Here is a 27,262-nt window from a genome sequence, read left to right on the forward strand (position 1 = left end):
GATTTTTCATTTAATTTTCTCAGATTGTTTTTCGTATCGTGATATTTTTACTTATTCAATCATAATAAGAACAGCTAATTAAAATTTCAATTTCAATTGGATTGAATAAATATATAAAAATGTTTTTGATTAATGAGGATCAATAAAAATCGCATTTTGAGAAGAGGGATATTCATAATTTCTGTGTGTGAACATGTTATCTTTACTCTGCCTGCTTGCCCCCCATCCTCCTCCTCCTCCTCCTCCTCCTCCTCATCCTGTCCCTCACTCTCTCTCTCTCTCTCTCTTTTCTTCTCTTTCTCTGTATTGCGTAAATGCGCGCATGTAAGCTGGCACAGACGAAGAGATAGAAACGAGCGAAGAGAAGGTTCTGTCTCCAGCATTTTTTGGGAGAAGGGGTTGAAAGGATGGAAAGGAGGCTGCGGGGTAGGGAATAGCAGAGAGGGGGAGAAATATAGGGGTGGGCGGAGGGGGTTGAAACAACAGACTATATTATACAATACTATCTGTCGGTCCACAATCGCATACAGCTCTCAGTTCATTGTTTCCCAGTACCTACAGATGTGCGCCGCTTTCCATTGTCGGGCCATAGGCGCATTGCTCGCTGTAGATGGAGAGAGACGTGGATAACGCGAGTTTGGTGTGGGAGGGGGTAGGAGATATAAGAGCGCCACGGAAAGGAACATATCAATTCTTTGTCGCATCAGCACTATCCGTCTCTAGTACGGGCTAACGGGTGACAGACGTAAAAAATTCATTGATTTGTCTTATACTAAACAAATAATCGACAGTGAAAGAAGAACTAACTCTAACTTCTTACTTGTATTCCTTTTTTAAGCCAGGCTAATTGGATTATAATGTATATGAATTATCTTTTACATGAACTTATCGAATATTATTAGTAATACTCTTTAAATAATATTATTTTATATAATGAAAATGGATGATGGGGTTATATTTTTGTTAATTTTAGAACGAACCTTTTTATTGGTATACGAAATTGAAATTTTTAAATGTTCCGATATTAATACCCTTATTATGCCTTTTCGTATACACAATTAAAATAAATCATTAGAAAATTAATCACCGTTTAGCTCAGATAAATATTTTAATAACGAATCTTTTTTTAAAAATGAAGTGATTTGTTTGTCTTCTGAAAAAAAAAAAAACAACAACAATATTTTTCTCTTTTCCTTTCGTTATAAAATATATAAAAACGTCGCTATTCAATTTTTAAATAGCGCTACAGATTAAATAATAATATCTGTCACGGATATAATACGCGATAAATACTTCAAAGAATTTTATTTCCCACAGAATATATTAAAATATTAATTTATATTAAAAACCCCAGTTCGAGATGCGCCAATTGATTCATATCGTAAATAAATAATATATTAGAATAAATTTATTAAATAATAAAAAAACATAAGCGAAGGGTGTATATATATATATATATATATATAAATTAAAAATTTCGTTCATTGGAGTTGAAAGATGATCGAAAGAAGAGGTGTGAGAGGTGTCACCCGGTAGATGAGAGAAATGACTGAAGGAGACAATCACGCAATAAGAGGAAGGGGTTGGTGGTTGGTTTAATGCCAATGGGCGGTTGGGCGGGATTGGTTAGGATAGGCTGGAGTAGGTATTCCGTTTGTGCAATATAGCTACTCACTTGTATCGCCACGACTCTATCTCTCTATCTCTGTCTATCTATTTCTGTCTGTCTGTGTTTCTCTATTTCTCTCTCCTTCTCTCTCCTTCTCTCTCTCTCTCTCTCTCTCTCTCTCTCTCTCTTTCTCTGATGTGAACACAGCCTCGGGGTTATTATATACCAACGTATACGTATATGCCTACGTATGTCAAAATTATCTTCCGTCATCCCTACTCGAGAAAGGCTTTAGCACATTTCAACATTGTCCATTCGAAAATCGTACATTCAGTGTATGTGCACATATACACGTTGAACTAAATTTTTCTATATTTCTCTATGAAAAAGTTTCGCTATCATCTTCGATCATATTTCAAATATATAGACACTCCTTTCATCGTGAGATTTCTTTTCGTTATTCCTATTTTTTTAATTTTCGCCTTTCTTATTCTTTTTCTTTTTTTTTTTTTGAAAGAACACCGTGTGTTATTAGTAAAATAATAATATAATTTATAAAGAAAAATGAGATATATATAGTTATTACGATTTGATTTGCACAGATAGAAATTTGAGGTCAATTTATTAGAATTTTAATTAGTCACAATTATCCCTTAGCAATTTAAAAGTAATTTTTTTCTTTTATTTATGTATTTTCCATTCGTTTTCAATTGATTTCACATTTATTTATATGTACATAATCGATATTGATTCATTTATCATCTTAATTCATTAATTTCAAATAGAACACCCTAAGAAAGAAGTGAGGGGAAATTATAAAATATAGTCCTGACCAATAGACGACATGCATACTATTACGTATTATATTGTTCTTTAATTTTCATTTTCAATAATTGAATATTATTAATTGGTACACTGCATATATTCCGATTAGAATTCAGGTGGACATTCAGAGAGTACACAATTGTTTGTAAATATAATTCATAATTGAGTATGATTTATTTATCAAATTTCTATATATTTAAATATTAACCGTTACTAATTATTCGTAAAAAAAAATGATTATCCATTGTTTTGAAATTGAAATTTTTGTAACGAAAGAAAGGTTTCTCGTCATTCCAATACTATTATCAGTTGTGGTATACTAATTTCACAAGCCATTGTCGGTACAATAATTTCGGCTTGATCAAAACGGTTTTCATGAATCAGCTGTTTGAATGCAGTCATAATGGATCGTGGTATACACACTGCTACTGGTGAAAACAAAAGGCATTGTAGCGGGGCTCTGTCCAGTAGATGCACTCCACTGGATCGACCAATGCACCGACTGAAAACGACTACGGATAAGAGGAGGAGATGTAGCAGAAGAAGAAAAAGACGAGGAAAAGGGAGAGAGTGCCCTAGAGAAAGAGAGAGAAAAAGAAAGAGAGAAAGAGAAGGAAAAAGAGAGAGAGAGAGAGAGAGAGAGAGAGAGAGAGAACACTGGTTAGTGGATCGGATGAGAAAAAAAAATGAAAATCCGAAACTCAAGCGAACAGTATTCGACTTCCTGTTCCGCCTCCGCTAAGGCGAAACTAGCGAAGCCTTGTCGAAAACTCTGCTGGACAGGAAATAGCAGAGATGAGTGAAAATGATATGCTGGACAATAGCCATTGTTTACTCGCGGCGAAGTATAATCCGCTAGAACGATCAGCGTCTAGTGGTCAGTACAACGATCGAAAGGTAGAAAAGGATAGAAAGAAAGTCAATGATTGTATGAATGATTTTCTTGAATAATCAGGAGTAATAGAAAATTTAATTGAATCATCGAAATTAATTAATTGTTTCTTTGCTTCATTTCTCTTTCTCTCTCTCTCTCTCTCTCTCTCTCTGTTCATCCTTCTTTTTCTTTCGAAAAATTATCCAATCTAATTTCAATTTTATTGATGATGAACTTGTAAATGTTATTATAAGTCATACAAAAATTGTAATTAAATAAAGTTATATTAGTAAGATGAACAAGTATTTCTACAAGAAGAGAAGAAAAAGACTAGGAGTTATTATACGGTTACTTTCTAAAAACAACTTTAGATTGAGATTGAGATTTATTCAACTTTTCAAAGATATCTACTTTTGAGAATAACAACAACGTACCGAAGGATACTCCATGATTTAAAATGTTCTTCTTATTAGTATTCAATCAAGTTTATATATGCAGTTTTATACTTTTTATATCTATTCATAACAGAACAGAAAAAGAAGAGCAGTATACTAATATATTTGAAGTTGTCTTTCTTGAATTATATTTTATATTTTATTTAAAACTTCATTTAATAATATTTAATTGAATAAAAATTAATTTATAAGATAGCACACATTAAATAATTACACTTTTTTAACATGTCCAAGAGTCTCGTAGATTGAATATTTTCATAAATCTTATTAATTCGGACATGGTACCACAATAAGTGAGTAAATAAATTTTAGATTGAAATATCATAAAGTGATTAATTAACAGATGAATTGATAAGAAACGTCCTCTTTAGATGGATGCTTTATTAGAAAATATAAATCTTTTTATTCACTTACACGAAATATTCACATAGTGAAAAACAATGACGGAAAACACGAACCGCTACCTCCTATCTTTAGCGAGGGTTGGTAAAGATTGCACCCTCGTCTACCGACGTAATCAATGAATGGACCAGGCAGACAATCCCTGTGTGACAAAAGCCTGGCATTTCTCGGATTTTCAGTTTCATTACCATAATAATGCGGATGAAAGAGAATTCCGTGAGTCGGTCTACTCTGCGCTTTCTCTTTCTCCTTTCTCTACGGTTCCTTTTTCTCTCTCTTTCTCTCTCTCTCTCTCTCTCTCTTCGTGGCGTCCCTCTCCAACGTCCTTGCTCGTTCTTTTTCTTTCTCTTTCTCTTTCTTCTGCTCTCTATATCACTTTCCATTTATAGTAATGATCCTTTTTAGACCAACATCCGATTGTAAATTCTATTGTCCTGAATACATTGAATATCGAGGGATTTTTAAACTTATTCTCGTCTGCAGAAGTTCGTTTATAATAGAATATCTGATGTGAATGATGAAAAAAAAAAGTAACATTTAATTAATAATATGTGTAATGTAAATTGTAGGATGTGTATACTCTTACTACGATGTGCAAGAGATACGAAGCTCGATTTAATAGATGCAAAACAGAAAAAAAAAAAAAACAGAGAAAAAAAAAGCTAAATAGACAAGCAAAAACGAATCGTAAAACAGATATTGGCGAAAGCCAAAAGAGAAATAGGACGTGATAAAAGCGTAGGTCAGAGATCATCATATATATATATATATGTATATATGTAGATATATATAGGTTTCTATGACTAGTTTTCTCTGTATTTTACAGGATATCGTTTTTCAAATAAATTTTATTATAACGATTAAACGAGTGCAACTATTAGCTTGTTTAAATATAAATAATGAAATATATATTAATTAAATATTAGAGGGTAGGAAAGTTTTAGGATATATGTATGATTTTATCTATCAGGACATATATTTTGTTAGAAAAAACATTTTGTGTTATAAAAATAATATGTTATTATTATCATGCTTTCTTAAATATATAAATCTAATTGAGAGAGATTTGTTGAATAAATTTTGTGAACTATTGTATGTATGTATGTATATCTATATATACATATAAATAAAGAATTATTTAAATTTGTAAATAAAATTGCTTTTATTTTAATAAAATATTAACTAAACTTATTTATTTAGTAAATTAATAATACGTAGGAATGTGTTCCATTTATAAATTATTTTTTACGAATTATAAATTGTTCTTACCATCTTTTAAAAATTCATAATCACAGATGATATTGTAAAAGATAATGATAAATTATTATCAGCCACATGAGTCGTTGTATGTTATTCTTTTTTTGTTTACCCTTCTCCCACTACAAACTTTCTTCTTCCAAAACGTCACTTTCCAAATAATGCGCCCTTTCTTTCGGCTAGCACAATGGCGTTTCCTCTATTTTCCATTTCACCCCCTTCCCCTAAAGCCTCAACTTTTATCTCAGGCTTCCGCGTAGCTTGCTCTCCTTCTTTCGCGGCCTCTTTCTTCTTTTTCCATCTTTCACTCGTAGAACGTACGTTCATCAAGCCGATCTTAGGAGATCCGCTACTCCTGCATTCAGAAAGGTGAGGATGCAGAAGTGCACGCGCGGACACCTCTTTCCGGAAATCGTTCTTTCTCTTGTATGCACATCGCGATAGTGTGAGGAAGCAAAGAAAAGAGAAAAAAGGAAAATATAAAAGAGAGGGAGAACACCATTTTCATTATCATTATTGCATGCGGCTACGGAAGAGCAAGAAGGTCAGGTGGTGCGAAGGGTGGGAGGATTGTGACGAAGAAAACTGTAGAAAGAACGTTGAGTCATTTGTGGTTACTAAAAAAAAGGCATATATGAATCAGAGGGTACGTAAAGTAGCCATAAAATGCTCTACGACCACTACCAGAATAGAACAATAGAATATAAATGTGTTTCTTGTATATGTATATATATACATAGATTTTTTAATGAATACTTATATATCAATTCGGAAAAAGTATTTAAACAAAATCATATAAATAATATTAAGAAATGTCAATTTTTCTTTGATTATTCTTGGTTATTTAGTGGAATAAGAAAACAATGTGTTCTTTAATTATTTCCAATGTAAATTGTTCCACTTAATACGTCATTTGTTACTCATACTTTGTACAATATAAATGGTAAAACGTGTAAATTTATAAATTTACTTAGGAAATAAACGAAATTTGAAAAAATACAAATGCGAGATGAAAACTTATTTGAACTAAATTGAAAAGGTTTTCTAATAGCTATAGAAAATAAGATTTTCCACGTTGATCTGTTTATAGTGATTGTAAAAATACTCAAATAATAATGTCTGCTATCTTTCGCTGATTATATATTTACATATATACAGTAAAATATAAAACTTCTCTGTAGATAAGCTTCTTGTTGTATAATCGCAAATAACTAAACAACTTCATCGTAAGTAATTAAGAAAATGAGCCAACGATGAATAAAGATTTATTTTACATTGATACTATTGTATTGCTCGAACACGAATTCTGGGGACAGAAAAAGTAAGTATATATTAGTGACATTGCGATGTATATACATTAGTATACAATTTTTTTTATTTCAAAAATGCATAGGATTTCTTGGTAGACCTGACACATACAGATATTCATTCACGCGACAATTGATCAAACAGAGTTGCACAAATTTAGTAATTAATAATAAATGTATGAATCATTTTTAATATAAACCATCTATCACTAAAAATATATATAGTTTGAAATTCTAAAATCCAAAACAAAAAGGTCACACAGTACCCGACTTAATGTCCATGGCTTACAGTATGAACCCCATCTGCGCGTAGTTTACAATTTAACATTAAAAGAATACAAAAAACGTTCTTTTACACTGTCGAATAAAGATTGACGATGTTATCGATGACTTTAGTGAGATTAGTATGGCAAATCAAACATAAGAGATGGTTGTTTGATAAAAGGGTTTTATTGAAGAATACATTAATTGATTAGACCGATAGGCTTGTGAAGGAAGATGCAGACATTAAAATGAAGGACAATCGTTGATCGTGATCATTGAAAAGCTGTAGAAAGAACTTAGAGGAGAGTGGATCAATATACGAACACCATGTAACGGGGTCGCTCGGCTAGATGACGTAGAATAAAAAGTCAATTAACGTTAGTCAACGAATGGCTAAATGAATTGGAACCGTCGAACCCCTCTTTTCTCGTCTATTCAGTGGTGACGAATAAGGCAACGCTTGGTGAAGGTTTTTGAATCACGGATGCGAATCACAGAGATGTCATGTGGGTACACAAATATATATGTATGTACATACGTGTTTCTGTATGCGTATCTATCATCGGTAGCGACGGTGGTAAGTGGTCATGATTTTTTTTTTTTCTTCTTTTTTTTTTTACTAAGAAGTCTCTTTTATATCAATCTACACGAACAGAACTGCAGGGAGATCTACGAAGAAGAAAGGATAATACGTCCAGTTGGAGGTACGATTTATTGTTCAGTATGTCCCTTCGGTATGATTGATTTCAGAAAAGAATAACTCCTGTGACCTGTTAAGAAAAAATAATATACAATATTAAAGGTAAAATACAAATTTTACAGATAACTATTTATAGATCATTTTAGGTATATTATATGAAATTTGTTAGTATATATATATGTATAATATAATTAACTGAAAAATTATAAGCTTTGTTTTAGCAGGTATTTGGAGAGGGGACATCTTGGGACGAGCCTTTTTTAACAATATTGTAACTGAAGTTTCATATTTTGAAATGAAAAACGAAATATCTATTATACTTCTATTAATCAACCGATATTGATTTTTTGTTTTGTTTTTCCTGTATATATTATTATTATTATTATTATAAATAAGACGATTTAAAGATTCTAATTTAGTTGTAAGCTACAAAAGAAACGGAATAAAAGCAGAGTATTTTGGTTATAATGAAAGACTTACTTAAGAAATATTTATTCTATAATTAGTTTCTTTGGAATCAAAACTACCAAATTTTTTTCATTAATATTCATAAAATTTTATAAAAAAAGAAATTTATATTACAATATGACGTCTTTAAATTATTTTACTAAAATTAATAGACTATTTGTTTAGTTACTTACAAATAAAAAAATAATATAATACAAATGTGTGTATGTGTGTGTATTGCATATGTATCCATGTGTATATAATATTAATAACATCGATACTACAGCCTTCAATATAAAATGATCACGTAATATTATTAATAAAAAAAACATAGTAAAATGTATCGATCATTAGTGGCGCGTAGAACAAAACGTATGGATGTTAAAAAATTGTTTTATGCTATACCTCATACGTAATATCTACAACGTCTATGGTCGTTCATTTGGTTATCTCAAAAATATTAATTTCAATCTGTTTCTCATAGATATGCACGTACACACGGTCCAACGAAAGGGCACACACACAAATATGCAAAGACGAGGCAACGATGTCGGAGCGAACATTGTGCGCATGCCGTGACATAGCAATAACAGTGTTCCATTATATCTAGGTAGACTGCGGATGGGGAGATTGCAAAACATGCCTAGATTAATGTTTTCTCATCCCCGTTGTATAACGAGGGTGCTCCCTTCCCTACGACTCCCTACACCCGCCTCTTATCCGCTCGTTTCCACCCTTACAAATGTGTCACATGGTATTGTAAAGTACGAATTATATTGTCTCTTTTCTTCTTTCTATCTATATATCCCAAAATATCCTCTCTGCTTGTTAATAAACACTACTATTTTTTTCTTGCCATTTTTTTCCTGTCATTAGTATCGTGTTCTTACTCACTAATACATACCTACGTATACGAGATGTATACGTTATTTACATTATACTATCACTGATTTTTCAATATTTACTTTTTATAATCTATATAGATAACAATTAAAATAATCAATGATATTAAAAAAACCGTTTAAAGTTATGTTAAATCATTTGAACACAATGCAATCAAAAGTTAGGTAAGTAAAGTTACGAAGCGAAACAGTGTAATTTCTCTACGTTAGCAAGTCACGTTTTGAGTCGTCGTCCATGCTTAATGACAAGTTCGAAACTTAATCGTTAGTGGGTTGCGTCTGATTTGAAATTTCGTTCTATTATCAAGAAAGATTAATTGAAAGGCCATACACATTCCCGAAAATTGACATATCTCATATATTTAAAAGTATTTAAAAATAAAGTCACTCTTATATCAATGCAATAATGAAACAAGAATATTTAATTTTAAATAAAAAATGTGTACAAACGCATATATTCATGTATGTGTATATCTATACGTATCTCTATAATCAAGTTCAAATTTAAATTTAGACCTTGCACTTATATGAACCTACGTCGTGCATTCGTGTCAGAACCAACGTCCATTCCATACGTGCATAACCGTGCTGTGCGCTGTGAACACATAGCGAGAGAAAAAAAACAGGGTTATTCGGGGTAACGTAATGTAGGCAGCATCCATGCTTGGTTCTCCCATTAAGAGATTACATTATGAGTTCACTTTGTACAGTTCTGCAGTCAGCCTGCAGTCTAGTCTCCCTCTATCCCCTCTCACTTTCTTTCTCTCACCCTCTCTCTCTCTCTCTCTCTCTCTCTCTTGGTCATACGCACACATACACACACATACGCATCGTACGTGCATAGAAAGTAACGATATGAAGGTGTACAGTTCCCTCCAGTTCTCCTCCTCTTCCTCCTTCGCCATCCGCGATTCTTCCTCTCTTACTAACTCACAGTCAGTCTACCGACTGTGCAACCCTCTACATTGTGCCACAGGTACGAGGGTTTCATGTACGGGGATAAATATGTTTTTATTCGAAAAAAGCATGCCTCTCATAGTCGTTCCCCTTCCTTATTCCCGTACACACGGTCATTATATGATTACATCCTGTAACGGCTCCGACTCCAACTCCATTACGAGATGAGGTACCCTTGGCGAACTTGTACCGAAGACCTTGTAAGTACATAAAAGTCAAAACTATTGTCGTGAATATAGTATATGTAAAATCAACGCCATTCTTTATGTTATAAATTAAGCGTATTGACATCTTATTGTTTTTACATATGAACTATATATAATATAACTTTTGGATTCAGTGAAGTTAAATTTGTAATATCTTTTATGGTTGGAATTGAATACATTAATAAATTACAGAAAAAGATGGATTATTTGATCATGTTATATATTTATTTGAAAAATATTTGTATTAAGGAAATATTAGATAATAAAAATATATAGTATCTATAGTATATACGTGTGCATGCGTAAAGAAATATTAAACATTGGAAATATAATATCGTCGCACTTAACGACGATACCCTACAGGAAAAATATTTTGTGATAATATATTATTTTTTCTAAAATAATATTATAAAATACATAAGAAAAAAAGTATAGTATATTCTATGGTCGATCTATCGGCGATGGTCGGCGATCAATTTTCTACCGCCGATCCCACGCCTTCCCGTTTTTATACAACTGATACCTTTTATTATCAACGAACGCACAAGATCGTTATAATACACGAAAGGGGCCAGTGTAGGTATTGTTATTGCTTCACGTGAAATAGTAGGGATGGAGAAGATCGGATAAATGTTCAGGAACCCGTAAATGGAACAACGTGGTATATAGAAGCTTGATTAAAATATTAATTGAGGTGGAAATAATGATACGATGCAGACCAATGGTTCGGGCTCGAGTCATTGAAAATCATAATACGCGTTATAACACTAGAAATATGCTCTTGGGTGGAATTCAATTTGCTAATAGCTGACCACATTTTATACAACGATCAAAAATTATGCAATGATATTAAAGGAAGAAAAGAAAATGACAAATCAACGTAATATCGAAATTTTGTTAAAAAAAACAAAATAAATAACATATATAATAACGTCATCTGACTGATTGTATGAATCATTTTTGCCGAAATTTTATTTAGGCACAATTTAATTTTATATATATTAGGGGGGGAATATTAATTTTAATAATTTAATAGAAGCTTTTCCTAAAAACGACAGTAAATGAAAGTTACAGTAAAATTCAAATTATTGTTTTACAATTTCCATCTCCTTAGATATTTCTTTTTATGTTTTATTAATTAATTACAAATCTTATGTTTCCTTAATTGGTCTTGAATATTGTTTATCTGTAAATATTTAGCTTTCATAGTATATTGAACACTGCTTTGGACCAGTGGTTGAGAGTCATAGATACACCTTGTCATGTGTCCAGAACGATTCGCGTACCGTGGCTAGCTGATTAATTAGAATCTCTCTCGACCTCATCGAGAAGGGGACTCGATGGAGTTAGCGGTAGATAGCAAAACGGGATGTGGGAATGGGAATGACTACACGGGTTGGCCACTGGGGTGGCGCCGAAAAGCACAGTGGTTTGCACAGCGTGCCCCCGAATGGATGAGTACCGGCATGTTGCTGGTCACAGTTTCATGTTACACTGGAATTCGATAAACCGATCTCATTTACTAACTCAGACGATCCAAATTAAAAATATACCCTTTATTCTTTTTGACTTCATTTTTGGTTCTTTCATATTTTTCTAACTATCTATAGATCCATTTATTGAATTACTATACTCAATTTTACACTTTGTCTTTTAATTGATATCTATAATTATCCAAAATTAAATACTATTTTTGAGATATCTAATGATCGAATTACTATTTCTTTTGATATTTACGTTTAAAAACTAATCTATAAGTATTATTTTGATATCTTATGTATAAAAAGGATAGTAAACTTTGGCTTCAAACAAACATAGATATATAGTTGATAAATTTATTAATTATATAAAAACAGAATTAATTAATCGAGTTCTTTTAAATCATATATTTTTTCAAAGGATTTGTTTTATATAGAATATAGATTTTCTTGTAATTTATAACTAAGGATGTCTTCGTAAGGAATACAGGTAATGGAAATACGTTTCTTGATCGATAATTATTGAAAGATAGGGTTACAAAGGGAAGGATAGAAAATCGGTAGGAATGGCTAGAAAGAACCTATATTGGTTGGTCTTTTTAAGGAGAATCGTTTTCCATGAACTTGTAAGCTTCTCTTTTCTTTTCCTATATTTCTCTCTCTCTCTCTCTCTCTCTCTCTCTCTCTTTCTTTCTCTTTCTCTCTCGCACTTATACTCCTCCTTCTCTCTCTCTCTCTCTCTCTCTCTCTCTCCCTCTCTTCATCCCTTCCTCGCTCTTTCTTTCTCTCTCCCTCATTTCCTCTTTTCCTCTCTCTTTCTCTCTCTCTCGCAGAGACCGAACTTTACTCTGACCGCGAATAGGTATTGAGGGCATCAAGCGCAGATAGAGAGAAAGAGGGGAAAGGGAAAGACCGGCCAACTAATTAACGTTATTTCACTGGTAATTAAACGCATCCAATCTCACCGGCATCGAAGCAAAGGACGCGTTGAAAGTTCATCTTTTGGCTTAAAGACGCTCTCAAGTCAGAAACCGCATTTTCTATACCATATAGGCATTCCATGAAATAGCAGTTACCAAATTGCAAGAAATCACCATTAGTGATGTTTTTAGATATTTGATCCTTCTTGGAGAATTTCCATTTAAGACATACAATTATATAGTGTTATAAATCTATAGAGTGAAAACTTTTATTTAAATTATTTCTTTAAAAAAAAATTTCTCTTTGAGAACGGAACATTATTTTTTTTTTTTGTTGAAGAGAAAAAATTAAGAAATTAAATAATTAATAAAATAAATAAATTCATTTTATATTAAATGTTACATAATATTTATGAGTATCCTGAACTGAAGACTATTAATCGGAAAAAACAAATCGTAATAAATTATAATTGTAAAGTTAATCGATAAATATATATTCATCTCTTTGATAATGGAATAATGTGATTTTTTATTTCATTGATCTACGTGCACTCAAATATATAATTCAAGAAATACAGAGAAGGCGATACAAAGAAAAAGAGATGTCGAGATACGTAGAAAGGTAAATTGAGGTACAGAGTATAAGAGGGGACAGTTAAAGAAGAGGTGGTCAAAGAAGCGAAGAGGAGGAGCTAAAAGTATGAGAGGGGTGAATGCGAAGCACATGTACTTTATACAACTAGGATGTCTGGTAGGAGAAATGAAGCTGGTAATGTGACTAAATAAATCTACTAACGGGGTTGGTTTTACTGCAATGGAAGGGGTAATTAAAACCACCCTTTCGCGGCAATGCGGTGAGGTAGTCGAGCTGTCAGGACTGCAATTCTCTGGAAATCCAAATGTATACAATATAACCAAGTCTGCTTTAAATTCACAAAATAATTTCTATCGCAATGAGCTCAACAAAATTAGCTCCCTTTAGAAACTTTCTCAATTCAACGGAATTGTTAATAAATCTTCTATATATTTATCATTATTAACCATATCGATATTGGAAGTTATTTTAATTTTAAGCGTACAATCTGGAAATCCTTCAAGTTTCATATAAATAAACAGAAATAACAGTTTTACGTAATAAACAAATATTGCAATAGAATGTTAACTATTACGTCTTCTAATTTTTATCGTATAAAATGCTATTTTCTGAACAATAATACTTTATTTTCATACCATATAATGTTATAGTAATTTTAAAAAATATAATAAATTATAATGTATGTGTGTGTGTGTGTGTGTGTGTGTGTGTGTGTAATTTAAATATATTATAATGCAATGTAAATTTATATATATATATATATACTTTGTATATATATATATTATATATATATATATATAATTTGTTTACGGCTACAATTAGTTGAGTCAGTCTATTTAAACATTCGTTATCTATATTTTAAATAAATGATCAATATTTGTATTAATTAAATATCAGTATATATCCTGTATCAATAAATAATCCTAACACAACTCTAACATAATTTTGTCGCAATCCTACTTCTATTAAAAATACTGATTATCTATTTAAAATATTAGTAAATTATTATTTATACACTAAAAATATGCAAGTATACTGATCGTTTATTTACCAAAATATTGTTATGAATAGAATTGCTTGTTCGTAAATAATATTTTAATTTCAATAAATATTTATACATTTTTAAATAATAAGATCTTATTTATGATTATTTTTAGAAATAATTTTTTATAAAAATAATTTAACTTTAACACTATTATAAATAAGTTATGTACACTGCATTATGCCACTTTTAATATCATATAGCATCTATAGAAATAATTTTTTATTAATTGTACAATTATTTTTTTTTTTAGAAATTATTCGAAGTAATCAAGTTATGTACCTCACTCGGTATATAGAATGTACAAATTTCTCTGTCTACATTTAATATGTTCTCAAAAGACTCGCATACGTTATCGAACGTTCATAAATAATAAAAGTTTAGTTACATCGAAAAGTTAATTTTAGTACTCATATTAATTAGACATTTTTTACTCTTCTTGATAAGTATTATAAGTCTTTAAAATATTGGATTTTTTTCTACCATCCAGTATTATATATACTTTAAAAATTTTTTAATAAACTACAAAAAATATTCTATAAAACATAATTATTTTTATATTAAATATTTTGCTGTTATACTAAATAAAAAATTTAATAGCATTTTAATTTTGTCAATAGAAAGCAAAGCAAAATTTTGCAATGAGGATTCATATAAATCTAATTGAAAATTTATTATTTTCGTATTTGTTTAAATGTCATTTTTTACAAGGTATTAATTTTTTGTTTAGTTCTTTTTTAAGAATGTTCTATAAGTTCTCACACTAGGGAAATATACCGCATGATGGCGTTGCAAGCTTTGTCACTGTTCCACACTGCTCAACTTTGAAAGAATATGTCACAAGTATGAGTTACATTAGAATATACTGATGTATTTAGTGGCTCTTTAAGACTATTATAAAAATACAAAAAATTTACAATTAATAACAATTAAAAGTAATATAGTTGCTGAAATAACAGAATCACAAAATTCTTATCATTTTTCTTTTATTGCTAAAACAATATTTAATTATCTTGACATATTGTCAACATCTGTCATAGCAAGAAATATTGTTTAAATATTGTTTAATTCTAATTATATGTTTTATTGATCATAATACGAAGTTAATTATTATTCATTAGCTGAAAGGTTATAATTGAGAATATTTTGTCCTATAATTATTTAATGGGGAATGAAAAAAGTGCTCTTAATGGGATTGAGATAGATGAAAAGGTTATTGAGATTACAGATTTTTGGACACAATATAGTGCAACTGTTCAAAACTATAATTCTCAAAAAGTATCGGTTTTTATTAGTGAACCTTCTTTACATTATACTGCAAGTTTTGGAAAACCAACTCCATTGGAAAGAATAGCAAAGGTTAGTTCTTCAATTTATTTATTTTCTTATTTCATGAGATAATAACATTAGTCAATTTACTGTTTATTTTGTATCCTTTTAATCCAAATAATAATATCTACTAATAAAAGTTGTTGTCTTTTACAATCTTGTTTTCACAGTTCTGATAAGTATATACATATAAATGATAAAATAAAGTACTAGATAAATGAAAATAGAAATAAAAATATTTTGTATATTCATTTGTGTTATTAAATAGCAAAAGTAATAATGTCCTTATCCTCTTTTCTCTTTTTAGAATTTGATGTTACACCGCCATCCTTGTATCTTAAGGTATATTTCTTCATGGCATAAGGGTAGTAAATATTTTTTATGTACAGAAGAGGCTAAACCCTTGATACAAGTAATCGATGCACAAAATGCTCTTCAAATCTGCGTTGGTTTGTATAGCATTGCTTGTGCATTAGTATTTCTTCACGAGAAAGCATTAGCAACGCACAACAATGTATGCAGTGGTTCTATTTATATTACACCCGAAGGATGTTGGAAATTAGGTGGATTTGAATATCTTTGTAAATTTTCTGAAGCAACATCAACTTACTATCAAAAAATAAGAAATTATAGACATCAAAGATCAACTTGTTCGAATGAGGATATAAATGCATTAATTGATTCAGGAAATCTTTCTTCTATTGATGTTTATGCATTTGGAATATTAGCCGAAGATATTTTAAAATTGAAACATGCAGGTAAAAATTAAAATTACATCATAATTTTTAATAGATTTTAGATTGTAAGTGTTTATTGTAGATAATATACCAGCTTTAACTGAATTTCAAGAGTTTTGTAAGGAAAATCTACAAAACCAAGATGCATCTGTAAGATGTAAATTAACAGAAGTTCTTAAACATCCTTTTTTCACACATGATTTTATAAAAATACATGGTTTTCTTGAAGAATTACCTATAAAAACTAATGAAGAGAAAGAAACATTTTTTACGTAAGTTTCTTCAAACAATGATTAGATTTAAGAAATAACAAAATTAATTTACTTTCTTTTTTTATAGAAATTTGGTAAATGATTTAAAAGCTTTTCCTGAAGATGTTGTAGCTGAACAACTTGGTCGTTCTTTGTTGTCAAGAATAGTTTTATTAGATCAAACCGCACAAGTAAAATTTTTACCCTATGTATTAAAACCAAGAGGTAAAGATTTCTTGAAATTTTACTTTAAAATGTATTTAATATACTATATAAAAACAGAATTTAATTTAGAATATTTGATGAGATGCAATTTGCTAAACATAATAAATAGATCTATTTACTATTTATTTTATCCCTACTGGAAACATAATCTTTCCTTCAAAGATTTACTATTTTATTTTGTTAGATTTTACTATTTTCTAATAATTGAGAACTCTTACAGAATATAATAATTTTTTCTTCCTATGAATACCAAATGTATAACTTTTTTAAATTTCATTGTAATGTTACAGATGAAAATGATGATATAGAGAACAGTGTGTTTTCTACTCCAGTTTTTAAGACTTATTTAATACCCAGACTTTTGCAAATGTTTTGTATAAGAGATGTTTCTATTCGCTTATTACTTCTACTACATTTCAAATCGTATGTACATACATTTCAAACTGATGAATTGAGGTTACAAATCTTACCTGAATTATTAGTTGGAATAAAAGATACCAATGATCATCTTGTTTGTGCTACATTAAAGGCATTAGCTGAAGTAGTATCTATCTTAGGAGCAGCAACAGTAATTGGTGGAAAAAGAGCTAAGTTATTTACAGATGGACGACCAAATAAAATGAAAGAGCGAAAAGAAAATAATATTGCATCTACTACTAAAAATAATAACTCTGACACAATTGCTCCATTAGATATAAATGAAATAGAATTACATTTACCAGAACGTCTGTCTCCAGATGGCGGAGAAGATAAAAAAGAATCATCATTTGCATTTGTCGATGAAGAAAGTACTTGGTCTGACTGGGATTCGCATGATGCAAATATAGATTCTCACCAATCAAATGTACAAAATATGCAACAGATAACACAAATAATAACTCCAAATATGGAAAATGTATCGATTTCACCGTCAAGTATAACAAAAAATGAAGTAAATAAATACACACAAAAAATAGAAATGTCAGATATTTCTCAACTGGATATAAAACACTCAAAATCAATGAAGAGTATGGTAGATGATTATGATTTTTTCACGGATATGGAACCTATAATAAAAAAGACACGGGTCTTACATGTACAAGAGGAGAAAGAAATTTCATCCTTATGTTCGAAAAGCATATTTGACGTAAAACTATCTAATACAACGTTACAAGAATCTGAAGAGAATGGATGGAGTGAACACTTGGGTGACTGGGATATAGAAGATACTAAAGAATTAAGTTTTTAATTAGACCTTTTTAAGTTATAATAGAATGTTTGTTATTAATATATATAAAATAATACCTACATACCATCTAACTAAAAGCTTTTTAATTATTAAGTCTACAAATATTAATATGAAATTTATTTTTTTAAATGCGAATAATATATTACACAGATGTATGTATTTATTGTCAAAGTCAAATATCAACTTATCTCTATCAATTTGTTTAAATAAATAGCATATAGAAAAAAAAACATTATTTTTTTGTTTTTTTTTAAATTTTTTTTTTAATGAAAGATTTTATAAAATATTTAATAAAAATTCGTGCAGTATAAATTTTAAATTAATTCCATTTACCTTTAAAAATATGGTTGACAAGAATGATATATTTTCCAAATTGTAATATTTCGTAGAATACACTATTACAAAGTTTATACTTTTATAGCTTTTTACAATCGAATAGCTCATATAAAAATTAACTTAACAGCGTTTTAGTGTCATAATTAATAAAAAATAACACATATATGATTTAAATGAAAGTACATTCTTTAAACATCTTATTTAAAAACAATTACTTCACGACTCTGTCATAAATCGGAAAAAGCAAACATTTTAAAGAACAAAATCCCGGAATTGTTTTTAAATTTATATAAGTATTATAAATTTTGCCTATTGTTTTTTTATTTATAAGTAATTATAAAAATGAAAAAGAAATGATTAAATAATTCCTTGTTTCAAAATATTCATTGGGCTGACATCTTATATATATATATATATATATTATAACGTAGAGCGCATGTCATAAATGTTGTAGGTTAAGAGTGCATTAAAAAACTAACAGATAACTGTGTATATTTGTAGTGTAAATAAGCATTGGACAGTGTCTGCTTAATTGTCAAAAAATGATACACAGTCTTTTCATTATTAATTCTGCTGGGTACGTAAATAATTTAACTAGTGCAATTAGAGAGAGAGAGAGAGAAAGATTCCATATGACACGAATAAATTAATAAAAACAAATTTAATTTCTCATTCTTTTTATTTTTTACTTTACTTTTATATGACAGTAATAACATAGAAGAGTTTTTTTTAAATAGGGATGTGTTTATGGAAAAACATTGGAAAAGTGCCGTTGCACGATCATTGTGTGATTACTTTTTTGATCAACAACGAAGAGTTCTTTCTCTAGAAGATACACCACCTGTAATAGCTACACCACATCATTATCTTATTAGTATATACAGATGTAATATGTTTTTTGTAGCAGTATGCATGACAGAAGGTTAGTGTTAATTTTAATATTACCCATCTATCAAGAAAACTACAAATATTTATAGTATATAACTTAATAATTATATTTCAGTTCCACCATTATTTGTTATTGAATTTTTACATAGAGTAGTTGATACTTTTGAAGATTATTTCAGTGAGTGCACAGAATCTATTATTAAAGAAAATTATGTAGTGGTATATGAATTATTGGATGAGATGTTAGACAATGGGTTCCCACTGGCAACAGAGTCTAATATTTTGAAAGAATTGATTAAACCTCCGAATATTTTGCGTACCATTGCAAACACAGTTACAGGTAAATCAAAGTAAGTACAAATATTAATACTACAATATTATCGTCTCAAAATATTAAACTTTTAAGGCTTATCTTTTTTTATTCCACAATCATACAAAATGTGTATAGAATTGTATGTGAACACCGAAATGAAAAAACTATTCGAATAACTCTACTGTGTTACAAAAACGCTCAAAGAAATATATTTAGTTAATAAGTAATATTATATTATTCAGTGTAAGTGCAACATTACCAAGCAGTCAGCTATCTAACGTTCCATGGAGAAGAACTGGAGTTAAATATACAAATAATGAAGCTTATTTTGATGTTGTGGAAGAAGTAGATGCTATAATTGATAAAACTGGATCAACAGTTTTTGCAGAAATACAGGGCTATGTATGTATGATAACTTGTCTTTATGTTTTAAATTCAATATGATTTTCTGCCATTTATATTTCAGATTGATTGTTGCATAAAATTAAGTGGCATGCCAGATTTAACACTTTCTTTTATAAATCCAAGATTATTTGATGATGTCAGTTTTCATCCTTGTGTCAGATTCAAACGATGGGAGGTATAAACATATGATATTTGTTGTCAAATTGTTAATGAAATATAATTGTTATATTGATAGCATACATATATTTGTTTCATTTTAGTCAGAGAGAATATTGTCCTTTATTCCTCCGGATGGCAACTTTCGACTTCTTTCCTATCACATAGGATCACAAAATATTGTAGCAATTCCAATATATGTACGACATAACATTAGCCTTAAGGAACCTGGCGGAGGTAGATTAGATATAACTGTTGGACCGAAACAAACTATTGGCAGAACTGTAAGTTTTTGTTTTCAAAATAAGAACATTCAAGAAGTTACAATAAATCGTTCTTTTTTAGGTGGAAAATGTAGTGTTAGAAATTCCAATGCCAAAAATAGTATTAAATTGTACCTTAACACCAAATCAAGGAAAATATTCTTTTGACCCTGTTAGCAAGATATTACTTTGGGATATTGGAAGGATTGATGTTTCTAAATTACCGAATTTAAGAGGATCCGTGAGTTAAATAATAATAGAATATTCCCATGTTGTAAAATTATATTCGCAATTTATTTGTTACAGATCACCATTCAAAATTCTGCAGTCATAACGGAATCAAATCCAGCTATTAATGTATGTATTTTTTACTATATTATTTTCTTCTTCTTCTTATATATTATTTTGTTGACTCTTATTTAATAAATGTATATATTTTCATAGGTACGTTTTACTATAAATCAGCTAGCAGTTTCAGGATTAAAGGTAAATCGATTAGACATGTATGGAGAGAAATATAAACCTTTCAAAGGAGTTAAATATATTACTAAAGCTGGAAAATTCCAAATAAGAATGTAATTAAAATATGTAAATGTATAAGTTTAAAAGATACTTTTTTAAAAGATTGTAATAAATTATATGCTTCAACTTTGTAATATAAATATAAGAGAAGTTATTATATTAATTATTTTATTTTAAATAACAGAAAATATCAAATACGACTGAAATACACTTCAACTAGTGAAATACATATATATACTATACAAATATATACACATATATACAAATATATACAAATATTGTTTGTTATTTTAAGTTTTACATTTTTGACTTAATAAATTTCTAGCTTCTAAATCTTCCCATGTTGGATGTGTTGCATAGGTGTGTAAGCGTTCCATATTTGTAGCATAGATTGTATGATTACTGATAAGATTTTTATGGATCTATATAGTACAACAAAACATTAAAAATAATATGTACAATATAAAAAAATATAACATTAAATTAATTAAATTAACATATTAATTTTTAATTATATATTCAATACCTTTAATGTACGCTGTAAATCAGCTATATTAACTGGTTTCAAAGATGCAGATGTAGTTTGTAAAGAACATGCAAATGAAAAAGCAGTCGCTTGTTCAGCTTCTTCAAAATTTTGTCTTGTAACTGGAACTTGTCCATAAGGATCTATTACTTCTGTAGGACTATACAAAACAAATGTTATATATAAACAATGTGTATTTTATATGAAATATCTCATAATTACCTGTAATCAGATGATCGAATAATATAAGCTGTATTTCGTTTCCATGAACAAGGTACAGGATTTCCTATGCTATGAATAAATGATCCTTCTTTTACACTAAATTCTTTTCTTTTTGCTAGAATTGCAGTAAGTATATTCTTCACAAAAATCTGGGTTGCAGCAATAACAATATGGGCAGTATTTTCTTCTGCACCATCCATGTTATTTTCCCATGCAGCAAGCATGAGCCTAGCTAATACAAATGTTCGATCCGGTAATACAAGTTCTTGAGCACTAGATCTATTTGCTCCTATAGGTTCATCCCCAACTGGTGATGATGTTTGATTTAGTACCTCTGCATAAATATCTGCTGGCTAATCAAAAAAGAAGTTAAGAAATAAAATGGCACGTTCACATTTATATTGTATATTTAATTATATTTTTATCAAGTATAAAGCAACTAACCTCAAAGTTTGATTTATCAGTTTTATATTTACGTTTTAGCCTAAGTCTTTTTTCTTTAACAATCTTATCTTTATCTGTTTTACGATTTGGCATGGCTACAGCCAAACCTCTAACTTTGTTGAATAAACAAAGCAAAAATTCATTGTGCAAATGAACTTGGTCTTCTGTCATGATATTACGTGCCTCACAATCAAACTCTTCCTTTGTTGTCTAAAATTAAAATTGCTATCAAAATTATAAAATACTAGTAATACTTGTAATTAAAAACAGAACGTGTACCTTCATTTGAAACCAAAGCTTCATTTTTTCAAAATATCTGTCAATCAAACAAAACTATGAATAGCATACAACAAACAAATGCATTCGCACATTTAATTAAGTAAAAAATTAATTATATAAAACTTAACTAACACTTTTGCATTATCGCCCAATGAAGCTGCAAGATTCTTTCTGGCTAAACTTAAGTCTTTCTCTTTAGAAGTAGTCATTTTTAAATTAATGTTTAATCAATCCTCTTAATTTTATTGATATCTATTGTTATTGCAAGAATAATTAACTAAAGTCAAGTACGAAGAAGCCTTAGATACACTAATGTTAAAGTCAATAATTTCTTGTTATATAAACATGATGTATCTATAATTACACTATAATAACCACGTTAAGATTAAACATTTAGTAACATTTAATAGTTTACTTATCGTCTGAGGTGATTAATAACTACAAAACCGTTATTCCGTATAACACCCTTATTTCGGCTGTCGGTGCCGACTGCCGGTGTGTTTCACAATTTCGCGACGGTTAGGCCAATTTGCTCTACTGCACCTGTAGAAGTTTGACTTCAAAAAAATAAACCACTCGATAATGTAGCTAGTTACCGACCAATTAGCCTAAATTCAATATAGCTAGGTCACTAAATTTATTCTAATATAAGATAGATATAGCGTGTGTGGTAACAGTAATATTAGTATTTTAATATAATATATATTTTATAAATTTAGCATAAAAATTTAACTTATATGCATCAAAATATGCTTCTCACAATAGATCTCCTCGGTAGTATAGTGGTTAGTATCCCCGCCTGTCACGCGGGAGACCGGGGTTCGATTCCCCGCCGGGGAGTATAATTATTTTTTTTTTTATGTACTTTTATGTTTCATTGTTTTTATTATTTATAAATCCAATTAACTACCTGTATAACATTATTTGTAGGCTAAATATATATAAAATACCTTTTATCTCAATATTTTTTAAAGAGGTACGATTATTCTCTATCGCTTAGATAAATAGATTATTTTGCGGATTTTTTATAGAAATATGGTAAGTGCAAGGCAAAATTCATATAGATGACTTTATTATTCTCATTTTCAACACATTTACAAATTTTGCTAGTACAAGTTGTCGCAAAATGGTAGTGTCACAACTCACATCACAAAGGTTTACTCATATCGAGAATAATATTCCGAAAACTTCAATAATTTATAACCGATATACTTAAAATTTGTACTGGAGCTATATAATTATATTATCTAGGAAAGGACAATAGGAAATTTTAAAGAATGGTTCATTTATATTTTTAAATATTATATAACGGAAAGTGTTTATTTTTTTCATTTAGATAACAACAAATAATAGTATATATTAACAACTATACAAATATACAAAAAAGAATTAACTCTTTAAGTACTGCAATGTATATAAACATGTATATATGCATCCAATGGAATTTATTGGCATTAACTATGAAATCATATATGCGTTTGGTGAATGTATTTTAGCTTATATTGTCTAATGCATAAAAATAAAACAAGAATAGCTATTGTATTGTGCAAAGTTTATAATAGAATTTTGAGAACTGAAACTTTAGACTTTCATTTTTATAACTGTATTCTTAATATACATTAAAGAACCTTTAGGTACTATGCATATATGATCTATTTCTTAAAGATTTAATAGAAAAAAATAAATATTCATATTTTTGTGTTATTAACATTTTGTAAACTATGAGTGAGCTTTCAAGATTTTAATTTTTCAATTTTTTAATGAATAATGTGGAGCAATCCAACTTGCCAGTAAAGTACCCAATACAAGTTGTGCTACAGGTAGAATTGAAAGCGGTAAATTAATTGCTGGTCCCTGAGCAGATCCATGATATGTACTTCGTAAAATCCAGCTTCCAAGACCAACTGATTTATGAGTACTAACAAATAATGCTGCTAGAAGAATATTTCTAGGTAACCATCGAGAAGATAAACCCCAATATAAACAGCATGTGAAGAGCTGTCCAATACAAGCTGGAATAAAAATAAAGATCACAATGGAAAAATGAAAGAATGAAAGGTAGATAGACATGGTTAAGAAAAAGAGGAGAAGTAAAGGAAGTCATGGAAATACAGCGGAAGCGAATATTTAAGAGAGATGGAGGAGAGTAGCATGATAAGGAATACTTAATAATGATTTTAATATATAACATAAATTATAATTTAAAGAATAACATACCAATTAGTATACATAATAATATGTCCGTAGCTTGCAAAGATGAAACATCTGCAGAAACTGCATCAGAAAACCAATAATATGCTATGACTAATAGTAATCCTTGAGAATATCTTCCAATACCAATTATGGAGCAAACATTAGGGTTTACTACAGAAAACTGTAATATCATTCCAATAGACAGAGGTAACAAAGTACTATATATAATCTCCTTAACATTAACACCAATTAAAGGTGGAGTAGATGCTCCTAACTGTAATATAGAGAATGCATTTATATTTTAAGAATTATGATTTTTTATTCGCGCGTTTTAGAAATATGATAATTAATAGTATATAATTATATTATATTATATAATTATAGAATTGTAAAATTTAAAAAAAAATCGAAATAAAAAATAAATTTATAAAAATATAATTTACCACAAAATATAAAAGAATCGGAGATAAGAAAAATCCTCCCAAATGTCCTATTAACGTAGTAACCACACTAGTTGGTAGGTCAGCTTGTGCTATCTGACAAAGTGCTAGACTGGAAGTAAATGGTGGTGGCATACAATAAAGTACCTGAAAAAAATATATTGTTTCATTCATATTAAGCTTCTACTTATAATATATTTTATATTTTATTTTATATGACTAAAGCAATATTATTTTACAATAATGAAATATCATTATATATGATAAACAAAAATAATAATGACAATAATAATAGTAGAAATAATGACTATGATAATAATACTAATAATAATAATAATAATAACAACAATAATAATAATAATTATCTTAATTACTTCACTCGTTTCAATATGCACTTATTCCGTGATGTAATATATGGATTTTTATAAATAAATAGTGCATATACTAGGTGAAATTTGTCATGCCAGATTATATAATGTGCATGCAAGTCGATGAACTTCATTGATATTTACTTCCATTCCTTTAAGAAGCCATATGTTTACTTTAGAATATAATAATAAACATGTCCCAAGCTTAGCTAAAAAGGGCATCACACCATACATAAAAACCATCACAAATATTATCAGGTAACCATTTGTTAACGCCACATAGAGAGAATGTGGAGTACATAATAATCCTGCTTCTAAATATGTTAGTGGCACCGCAAAATACCAGACCATAAAATTACCACTTGCTATACCTATAAAGTAACATAATATATAATATAAAATTAATTTACAGTAATTAATCTAATCTAATATTAATTTAGTCAAAATTTGTATTGTTTATATATGTTAATAAGCTAATAATCTAATTTATACAGATTAGAAACAATGAAACTTATTATAGAAGTATCTCTTCTACTATATCCTTTCTTTTATCCCTACACATGCACTACTTCAAAAGATTCAAATATGCCTGTTTCCTGTTTATACTCAAATAAGAATAAACATATTTTTATCAAATATATAAATAAAAATAACTATCGATAAAATGTTATTATTTATAAATCCATACCGATTGTACCCCCTAAATATGGTTGTATAGTAGCAAATAACATACAAAGAAGCATTGAGAAGAAAAAGCTATATCTCTGAAATAATTTCTTTTTCTTTTTCTGTTGCATTGTTATATTTTGTTTATAATGCAAATGCATCATTATTTGTTATAAATTAGCTTCAAATGGGTGTTTAAGCCTAAAACATAAATGTATCTATATCACGCAACTATAATTTATAAATATAGTTAAAATTAAAATCATATTTATAATTATAAATTGTTCAAGTTTTTAATTATTATTTCAAAAATTATAATATATGTAAATTCTTTTTTTTCTCTTAACTGTTACCTTATTACTTTATTATCTATGATGAGTTAAGAATAGTAAAATAATTGTTTATAATAAGGACAATTAAACCAACACAACCCGAAATTTTTTGTCAGAATTCATACAAAATCATCAACAAAATATCTTATTATAACACACAGACACAGAAGTACTTAGAAACTCACAAGTCTACTTTTCGCGTAACTAAAATCATCTTAGTTAGTACTAGGACCACCAGTAGGCAAGAGTAGGTAATTGACCCGATGACGGTACAATATTATCAAAGAATACAATTCTGATGGTACAACACCATAGAAAAGTTGGCATAGAACCTCAACAGCGGAAAAAAATAAATAAGTATTCTTAATTGTTCACTAATTCCTCAATCAAAATCCAACTTTTCTGTCCTCATATATATTTATATATAAATACATTTGGTTTGTTTTAATTGAAAAATACTTTTTTAATAGTTAGGTAGCATTTATAATTGTTGAAGAACAAGATAATTACATATTGTACAGTACATTTTAAAATGATAAATATTTAATAGAATAGAGACAACGTTGATTTATTGAAATAATAAAAGTAAAGTGAATAAATAAGTATTAAAATACTGTGATGACTTTATCAATGGATATGTATATTTAAACGTATAATAATATCAGAGAACGTTACAAAATTTATTTCCAATAATTCATATAAAACTTAATAGTACTATATAAGTACATTATAAAATAATATTATTTTTTCTATGTGTATACAAGTATTCGTACATCTATGTGATTATAGGAAAATTAACGAAAAAAAATTTATATATGTCAGCTAAGTTACATAGTATGTCATAGCTATTAAGTGTATTCGTCGTATTCTAATATACATATATATTCATTGAAAATTTA

At 29.0% G+C, this 27,262-nt stretch overlaps 4 protein-coding genes and 1 non-coding gene across 6 annotated transcripts; 3 read left to right on the forward strand and 2 right to left on the reverse strand.

Annotated features, from left to right (window-relative positions):
- Positions 1-15,068: 15,068 nt before the first annotated feature.
- Positions 15,069-18,240, forward strand: LOC106786157 (protein-associating with the carboxyl-terminal domain of ezrin). 2 transcript variants are annotated; one of them, XM_014747260.1, is made up of 5 exons: positions 15,069-15,599; positions 15,877-16,327; positions 16,419-16,578; positions 16,646-16,782; positions 17,073-18,240. In XM_014747260.1, exons 1-5 carry the CDS (start codon positions 15,405-15,407, stop codon positions 18,008-18,010), a joined length of 1,881 nt encoding a protein of 626 aa, XP_014602746.1. In that variant the 5' UTR covers positions 15,069-15,404; the 3' UTR covers positions 18,011-18,240. The 2 variants fall into 2 exon arrangements, with proteins under 2 accessions (XP_014602746.1, XP_014602745.1); XM_014747259.1 differs by having other exon boundaries at positions 15,070-15,599; positions 16,389-16,578.
- A 530-nt stretch (positions 18,241-18,770) lies between these two features.
- Positions 18,771-21,155, forward strand: LOC106786149 (AP-3 complex subunit mu-1). The gene is made up of 9 exons (XM_014747246.1): positions 18,771-18,923; positions 19,084-19,268; positions 19,350-19,584; positions 19,790-19,949; positions 20,014-20,127; positions 20,213-20,392; positions 20,454-20,612; positions 20,678-20,728; positions 20,816-21,155. The coding sequence occupies exons 1-9, from the start codon at positions 18,889-18,891 to the stop codon at positions 20,948-20,950; spliced, it is 1,254 nt and encodes a 417-aa protein (XP_014602732.1). The 5' UTR covers positions 18,771-18,888; the 3' UTR covers positions 20,951-21,155.
- Positions 21,055-23,029, reverse strand: LOC106786150 (transcriptional adapter 1-like). Its single transcript, XM_014747247.1, has 6 exons — positions 22,497-23,029; positions 22,365-22,401; positions 22,086-22,295; positions 21,642-21,994; positions 21,420-21,579; positions 21,055-21,315 (listed from the first exon to the last, which is right to left on the reverse strand). The coding sequence occupies exons 1-6, from the start codon at positions 22,571-22,573 to the stop codon at positions 21,184-21,186; spliced, it is 969 nt and encodes a 322-aa protein (XP_014602733.1). The 5' UTR covers positions 22,574-23,029; the 3' UTR covers positions 21,055-21,183.
- A 103-nt stretch (positions 23,030-23,132) lies between these two features.
- On the forward strand, positions 23,133-23,204 carry Trnad-guc. Its single transcript has one exon. It is a non-coding gene; the product is annotated as a tRNA-Asp (tRNA).
- Positions 23,205-23,662: 458 nt separating this feature from the next.
- LOC106786160 (sodium/bile acid cotransporter 7-like) lies at positions 23,663-26,583 on the reverse strand. Its single transcript, XM_014747268.1, has 6 exons — positions 26,385-26,583; positions 26,054-26,232; positions 25,510-25,736; positions 25,001-25,144; positions 24,582-24,831; positions 23,663-24,376 (listed from the first exon to the last, which is right to left on the reverse strand). Exons 2-6 carry the CDS (start codon positions 26,193-26,195, stop codon positions 24,114-24,116), a joined length of 1,026 nt encoding a protein of 341 aa, XP_014602754.1. The 5' UTR covers positions 26,196-26,232; positions 26,385-26,583; the 3' UTR covers positions 23,663-24,113.
- Between the last annotated feature and the right edge of the window lie 679 nt (positions 26,584-27,262).

Source organism: Polistes canadensis, unplaced genomic scaffold (genome assembly GCF_001313835.1).
Source record: "Polistes canadensis isolate GaletaPanama2010 unplaced genomic scaffold, ASM131383v1 scaffold_66, whole genome shotgun sequence".
Lineage (NCBI taxonomy): Eukaryota > Metazoa > Arthropoda > Insecta > Hymenoptera > Vespidae > Polistes > Polistes canadensis.

What these genes read in the sequence shown, in the direction of transcription:
- LOC106786157 (XM_014747259.1), top strand. Translation starts at nt 15,405, where the DNA reads ATGGGGAATGAAAAAAGTGCTCTTAATGGGATTGAGATAGATGAAAAG. An exon ending in CATTGGAAAGAATAGCAAAG is followed by an intron (nt 15,600 to 15,876) that starts GTTAGTTCTTCA and finishes TTCTCTTTTTAG; the next exon opens with AATTTGATGTTACACCGCCA. An exon ending in CTATGTATTAAAACCAAGAG is followed by an intron (nt 16,783 to 17,072) that starts GTAAAGATTTCT and finishes GTAATGTTACAG; the next exon opens with ATGAAAATGATGATATAGAG.
- LOC106786149 (XM_014747246.1), top strand. Translation starts at nt 18,889, where the DNA reads ATGATACACAGTCTTTTCATTATTAATTCTGCTGG. An exon ending in AGCAGTATGCATGACAGAAG is followed by an intron (nt 19,269 to 19,349) that starts GTTAGTGTTAAT and finishes ATTATATTTCAG; the next exon opens with TTCCACCATTATTTGTTATT. An exon ending in AACAAACTATTGGCAGAACT is followed by an intron (nt 20,393 to 20,453) that starts GTAAGTTTTTGT and finishes GTTCTTTTTTAG; the next exon opens with GTGGAAAATGTAGTGTTAGA.
- LOC106786150 (XM_014747247.1), bottom strand. Translation starts at nt 22,573, where the DNA reads ATGACTACTTCTAAAGAGAAAGACTTAAGTTTAGCCAGAAAGAATCTT. An exon ending in AGCTTTGGTTTCAAATGAAG is followed by an intron (nt 22,296 to 22,364) that starts GTACACGTTCTG and finishes TTTTAATTTTAG; the next exon opens with ACAACAAAGGAAGAGTTTGA. An exon ending in CTGATAAATCAAACTTTGAG is followed by an intron (nt 21,995 to 22,085) that starts GTTAGTTGCTTT and finishes TTTTTTGATTAG; the next exon opens with CCAGCAGATATTTATGCAGA.
- LOC106786160 (XM_014747268.1), bottom strand. Translation starts at nt 26,195, where the DNA reads ATGATGCATTTGCATTATAAACAAAATATAACAATGCAACAGAAAAAG. An exon ending in ATATTTAGGGGGTACAATCG is followed by an intron (nt 25,737 to 26,053) that starts GTATGGATTTAT and finishes GTTACTTTATAG; the next exon opens with GTATAGCAAGTGGTAATTTT. An exon ending in CGATTCTTTTATATTTTGTG is followed by an intron (nt 24,832 to 25,000) that starts GTAAATTATATT and finishes TCTATATTACAG; the next exon opens with TTAGGAGCATCTACTCCACC.